Raw genomic sequence first — 6700 nt, 5'->3', positions numbered from 1 at the left:
CAGCAGGAGGCAGACCTGCAGCACTGAAATGCTTTTGCCTGCTATAAATATCAGTACATTAAATATTTTTCATAGGAAGACGCAGGAAGGTTTTTAATTTTTTTTCCCTATGTAGCAGCGTGACTCTTAGGGTAAAAATGTCTTCAAAGCTCTTCTTGTGGCTGTCTGCCTTATAAGCACACCAAGGTGAAAAAAAGTCAGCAGATCCCTTACTGTAATCTTGAATAAAGGCTGCATTAGCTTTAGCAGTGACAGTTTTCCCTCACCCCCAAGCTCACTGAAGGAAGAAATTACCCACTTACTTAATTTGCTGAAAGGCAGAAGCTGTTGCAAGCTCATTAGAACACACTATCTACTTCTGATCTAATTGTTCTCCAAGAGAGAGTGTCACTTGGATCTTCTTCACTTAATAAGCTTAATACCTGCTATTTGAACTGTCTCTGTAAGGCAGAAAGGGAGTTTAGCTTGTTCTGGTTGTGGCAACCTTCAGGCTTAACAGATCCCTGCTGCATGTGGTCACGATGAGTTAAGAACTGAGGCTTCAGGCACCTCTAGACTGCCCCTGGCCCCTTGATCAACTCCAGTGTAATTCTCCGAAGTCCTAAAGTTGATGAGATTAGCAGAGGATTGCAAGAGCTCAGCCTCCCCTGCAGCACGCTTTACCCAGATCACTTGAGCTGTGGCAAGGCACAGAACCCTTTGCTAAGCAAGGTGGACTTTGTCCAAGAGAGAGTAACAGAAACGGTGGTCTCTGGATGGCATTCCCCTTCCAACTTTTATTGCCACAGCCCAGGAATTTTGGTATTCAGATCTTTGAGTTGCAACTCACAGGTTTTTGGGTTTGGTTTCCCCCCTCCCTGTGGATTACACAGCACTACTCTGTCCATCCTATAACTTAAAATAGTAGTTATTTGAGAATTAAAAATGTATTTAATCTGTAAAATCAGCGATAACATGGCTGTGTCTCAATACCTTCCATATAAAGCACAGCATCTTCACATGAGTTTCATTCCACTCCTACATCTAGAAAAGTTATTACTTGCCAAGGATGAGTTAACGCCTGGACTCGTCTACATGAACCACCAGCTTCAGATGTAAAACCTGCCCTGCTTTTCACACACGGACAAAGTAACAGGTTTTTAAATGGGATTGCAAAAGTCTGGGAGTATAGCTAGATACTAACTTCCTCCATGTTTTAGTGTCCCTTCATCCGTTTCAGATGTTACAAACTTGTCCAAAGCTCCCTCATCCTGAGGTCACATCCTCCACAGAATCACTAAGGTTGGAAAAGCCCTATAAGATCATCCAGTCCAACCATCAACCCAACAGTACCATACCCACTAGACCGTGCCCTCAAGCGCCACATCTACATGCCCCTTGGACATCTCCAGGGATGGTGACTCCACCCTTCCCTGGGCAGCCTGTTCCAATGCCTGAGCAACACTTCCAGTAAAGAGGCTTCTCGCCCACATAGTAATTAATCATATCGGCATAAGGCAGCATGTTGAGAGCGGTTGGCACAGACCTAGAGAACTATCCGGGATGTTCAGTTACAGGGGGGAGTCCTGCCCCTCTGACATTCAGCTGTAGAAACCCGCGGGAAGATGCTGCCTCTTACAAGCAGCATGGCTTGTTACCTCGATTACATGCTGCCTCTGAAGAACAACTGGATCTCGGAACACCTCAGAGGAATCACATGCACACCAAGCAATGCTGAAGAGCTGTGCTTAAGCAGACACGCTGAAATCATTACCTGCCGGTGACAAAAAGCCTCTCTGCGCTTGCAGCTAGCACCTGAACTAGAGAAAAGCGAGGAGTACAAAGGCATACATGGAAAGGTTAACAAAGAGCGCGGGCCTTCCCTGTCCGAAGCCAGGCTAAGTACCCTCTCCATCTCAGTTACAGCGCATCCCCGCGCAGGTCGAGACTCTCGCAGCACTGAATGAACTTCCGGTGAATGTCCCCTGGCAGCTGGTAGCGTGTGTGCCGCTCGCCGGGTGGCCAGGGGAGAGAGCCAAAGGACAGGTTCTGCGGCAAGATGCGGCACCGAGAGCAGCAGCCTCTCGGAGCATGGCTGTTGAGCTGCCCTGTCTCACCGGTGGCAGAGATGTGAGCCTTCATTTCTTTCATTTTTGCCATTACATGATGGAGTCTTGGCTCTAACTTAAGAGGGTCATCAGCTGGAGATCCTCATCTATTTCTAGGAAGACAGTTTGTCCCCATTTGACTTCCAGTGTATCTAAATCAGGTGTCGGAAAGGTCTTAACTGCAAGTACTCCAGAGACTGATGTTTCAGGCTCTGAGATACAGCATCTCCCTTTCACAGACGATCAAGTAACAGCCGTTAGGATTTCTTACAGAAAAGACTTACAAAAGTGAGTTTACAAATGCTTACTTTTCTCTTCTTGTCTTCTAGCTCCGATCTGTTCTACCTGCCTCTCTTCACACCGCTCCATTTCCCTTTACCCACAATATTAGTGCCTCTCAGACTCCCAGATCAGTCAGCCCACCGCCCAGCTTCCCCCCAACCTCTCCTTCTGTCGTACCTCTTTCCCGGCAGCATAAATCCTCTTCCTTCTGCTACATTTCTGCCTGCGAAGGAGGCTTTGTCCTCTACCCCCAGGCCAGAAAAACAGCTCATCTGTAAGAACTGTCGCTTCTTTGGAGTAACTGCTGGTGGAAAGGATTGCTGCCTTCTGCATCACACTTTACCTGCTTCAGCTTCTTCATTCATTTGTTCTTAAACTCTGCTTCCCTGCGTAAAGTATGAAAAAGAATCCCTTTTTCGTAAAGACACTCAAAGTTCCCCACATGCTGGCCTGGCTGTATGGAGCTATTCCCACATTTCATACCAGTCAAAGGGAAGAATGGAGCTTACTGCTAGGACTCGAGGCAACTTGTTTTTCAGTATTAAAAGGGAAAAAATACATTTAATTTTTTATGTAATTCTGGGTCTCCTTTATCGTTACTGAAGACCTCAGTTCCAGATTTCTGTTAAAACTCCTCCTCCAGACACGAAGTACTTAGATGGTCATTTAGACTCAACTTATTTCAAGCTTATCTGCTCCAAAGACTTTCCAGGGCATCTCATTAGGAACTGGAGTGCCACTGGACACGGGGCTACCCACAAGCTGACGTGCTGCTTCTCTGGTGATTGCTGTAGCACCAGCGTGGGCCTCAGGAAAACAGGGTAAGCTGCCCTGTAGCTATTTCAAGCCAAACTCTTGCACGTGGACTGCAACTATGGAGCAATTTGTGTACTCTGTGTTCTTACCCAAGCTTCACCCCGTAGTAATGTATCATGATACCCAGCACTTCAGTGCAATTATAAATGGAAAACCTATTTAGATACTTACTGCATTCAGAAAAAACACATCTACCTGAAGTCATGTATTTGTGCTGATGCCAAAACATTAACATTTGGAAAAGTCGATGGCAACAAGAAGAGGACCAGCAGCACAACTCGGTGTTTATCTGTTTTTCAGTTTCTACCTACTGGTACCTTCTACTTGTCTCTGTGAGGTCATCAGAGAATACACTAAAGTAGCCAACTCTGCTCATTTCTACCTTCCGTTTGTAGTGCAGCCTCAAGAAATCAAGGTGTAGCTGGAGGAAACGTTAGGTAGTTCACAGAGATCTAGAAGTTACTGATTGTTAAGACTCATTTAAGCATAGCCTGCCTTCTTTGCATTAAAGCCACTGGGAGTGCACACAAAGCTATCACCTGTCAGCTGGAGGCCATAACTTCTTCAGCTACTCAAGTTATTCCACAAGCCCACCCATGATGAGCCACAATGCAAGAACACTGCCTAGGCTCACCGTCCTGAAAAAGCAGGAGAGAACTACACCCGTGTCAGAAGTTACCTCACCAACTACCTACTGCAAGCTTCTCACATACTTCAGTGAAAAATACTTCAGTTGTGCTGTGTGGGAGAGTTGGTCAGCAGTTTGGAGTACCAGAGGAGTTCCAAACTCCCACAGCATATCAGCAATCTTAGCTGAATGCCTGGAAGATTTCAAATAAGCAGAAAAGAAGGTTAAAAGGTTGAATAGAAAAAAAAAATAAATAAAAAGCAGACCGAACACCATTAAATTTCATTTCTATATTTCAGTAAAACCTACTTGGATACACTTTGAAACAAGAGTACAACAAAATAGAATATACTTCAAATGTTGAATATACAAACTATTATAGTTTATTCTGAACACTGGTACTTCCCTCTTAACTTCCACTAAAAAAAAATTTACAGGTTTAGAACTACCTGACAAAAAAGCTCATGCTGGGCGTGACCTTTCAAGTGACAGAGTAGAGCTGAAACTGAAATGTATGCACAGATGTCAAGGCTAAGTGAGAGACACGGGCGTGTTACAGCAGAAGGCGGAAAGCCTGCTGCGATTTTGTCCACAATTAAGAAATTCAGACAGACTTTTAACTACCATACAAAATATGTTACATGTAATTCTATAACAATACTGTGCTAGGCACAAGGTTTTTAAAAAATTTGTTGTAATAAAAAAGCTTTACACAAACAAGCCATTAGCTTATTTCAAGAAAGATAACTGAAAATCAGTCTAAGGCTTTCATTTTGAATCTGATTAAGATGTATGATACAAAAATCCCTCTAGGTCTCTGTCTTCTTTTAGAAGAACTTTAATCTTCCCCTTTATTTCACATTCTACAATACCAAGTAACAGAGTTTTTCACATAGCACCAGTTGAGTACTGTGGGCACACAGTAGTAATTGCTGGTATGCATATAGAAATGCATCAAATTTGCCATCTGTAACAACGTGACTTTCTTCTCTCCCTGAAAACTAAAAACCAAGGCAAACCTCTCACACAACTCTCTGTTAGTGTTCCAGGTCTTAGTGTAACTTGGTAACAGGTAACGTAGTGAACCGTTTGGTCCCTCTTCAGTCCCTCTCTCTCTCCTTCTCCATAGGTTCAGCTGCTTCCCAACTGGAAGAGACAGTTTTTGTCAGCATGTCAATGTGGTTCAATTCCCACTGAAACACGGGAAAATAAAATTTTTTTTCCAGTAAGTCTTCAGCATATGCACATTTATTAACATTTCAAAACTCTCCTTTTCGACTTGGTGGTCGCATCCACTTCCCTCCCCCAATTATGTCAGTATATTCAAAACCGTAACAGTCTAGAAGTCCGTGCTGGAAGCAACCTATTCTTCATTTCTCACACGTTATGATTCCTTCTGTTTTCATCGTTACAGGAAGGGCAATAGCGGAGGGCGTACTAACTACTACTACGTGGGTCACAGTCTTGCTTCCATCTGCCGGCTTCTCTTCTTTCACCAGTTGCAGTGTTTTCACTTCGCGCTCCTGCTTTAAAGCCACTGTGTCTGATTTAACTTCTGGACTTTTTATAACTGCACTGATCACCCTAGGAGGAGTCTGGCCAGACACCTGCTGAGCAGGCATCGATAGTCTCATTACTGGTGTCCCATGAGCTATAGACACGGGGGTTAGTGCTCTAACAGCCAGCGGCGTTCCCACAATGTTAATACTTCCCGACCCAGAGAGGCCCGATTTTGTTTGTAACTGACACTGCGTAAGTTGCGTGGCAGGGATCGTAATGATTTTGGCAGGCTGCATTGTGATCTTCTCTCCGTTTTCAGCAGAGGTTGGCATCACAGTGGGGATTGTCTGGATTACTACCTTTGGAGTAGTGGCTGTTGTTGGGCTTGTGCTGGTTATTAACGGCGACCCCGCGTTTACTGACTGAACTGCCACGGTCGAGACTTTCTGTCCCAGAGAGGTCATCACGACAGGCACTTGCATTGCCACACGCACAGTCCTGCAAAATAAAGATGTGTATGTTTAAACCAAAATACAGGGCAGCATTAGAGATGAGAACAGGGCTAGGCAAATCAAGGATTTACAGGTTTTTAACTGGTTTTTTAAACAAAACAAAACAAAAAAAACCACACCACATCTTGCACTTCTTGCAATAGGACTTTAGAAATTTAGCAGCATTCGTCTCTCTCTTTTCCCCTCCGCTCTCCACAAATTTTAAAACACGCTCCAGGGCAAGCATATTGACAGCCTGCTCTGATCTCAGAAACTACACTTTAATCACAGGATCACAGAATGGTTTGGGTTGGAAGGGACCTTAAAGACCAACCAGTTCCAACCCCCCTGCCATGGGCAGGGACACCTTCCACTAGACCAGGTTGCTCAAAGACCCATCCAGCCTGGCCTTGAACACTTCCGGGGGGGGTATCCACAGCTTCTCTGGGCAACCTGTTCCAGTGCCTCACCACCCTCTCTGTGAGCAATTTTTTCCTGATGTCCAATTTAACTCTACCCACTTTCAGTTTATACCCGTTACCCCTTGTCCTGTCACTACAGGCCCTTGTCAAAAGTCTCCTCCAGCTTCCTTGTAGTTCCCTTCTGCTGCCTGCACATCAGAAATTATTTCCGACATTTAAAACATAAACCAAAAAAACTAAAAGACAGCTTCCTAACAAGAAAAACACTTGCCATTAGCAAATGACAAGCCCAAGCCACATTAACACAAACCTGGGAGCTGTCGTTGCTGGAACAGTAGTAGTGGTAGTTGAGGGACGAGATGACGACGTATCATGCGCCGGTGAGGCAATATTCACAACTCTGGTGACTGCTTTTTCTGTTCTGGTACAGTTTAGCTGAGAGGAGTTTTTTCCTCCACGTGCAGAGGTTGCTGC

At 44.7% G+C, this 6700-nt stretch overlaps 1 protein-coding gene across 1 annotated transcript in view; it reads right to left on the bottom strand.

Annotated features, from left to right (window-relative positions):
- Nucleotides 1-4088: 4088 nt before the first annotated feature.
- LOC104509052 (ETS-related transcription factor Elf-2-like) overlaps nucleotides 4089-6700 on the bottom strand; it is a gene marked incomplete at its 5' end in the record, with an annotated part of 10562 nt that continues 7950 nt past the window's right edge. Inside the window, 2 exon segments of the mRNA XM_010150872.1 lie at nucleotides 4089-5811; nucleotides 6537-6700. The exon segment at nucleotides 6537-6700 is cut by the window's right edge and continues 28 nt beyond it. Coding sequence (XP_010149174.1) covers nucleotides 5184-5811; nucleotides 6537-6700 — 792 coding nt within the window.

This window comes from Eurypyga helias, unplaced genomic scaffold, assembly GCF_000690775.1.
Source record: "Eurypyga helias isolate BGI_N326 unplaced genomic scaffold, ASM69077v1 scaffold39994, whole genome shotgun sequence".
Lineage (NCBI taxonomy): Eukaryota > Metazoa > Chordata > Aves > Eurypygiformes > Eurypygidae > Eurypyga > Eurypyga helias.
Note: the sequence above shows the minus strand (reverse complement) of the source record. Positions and strands in the feature narration are given on the sequence as shown.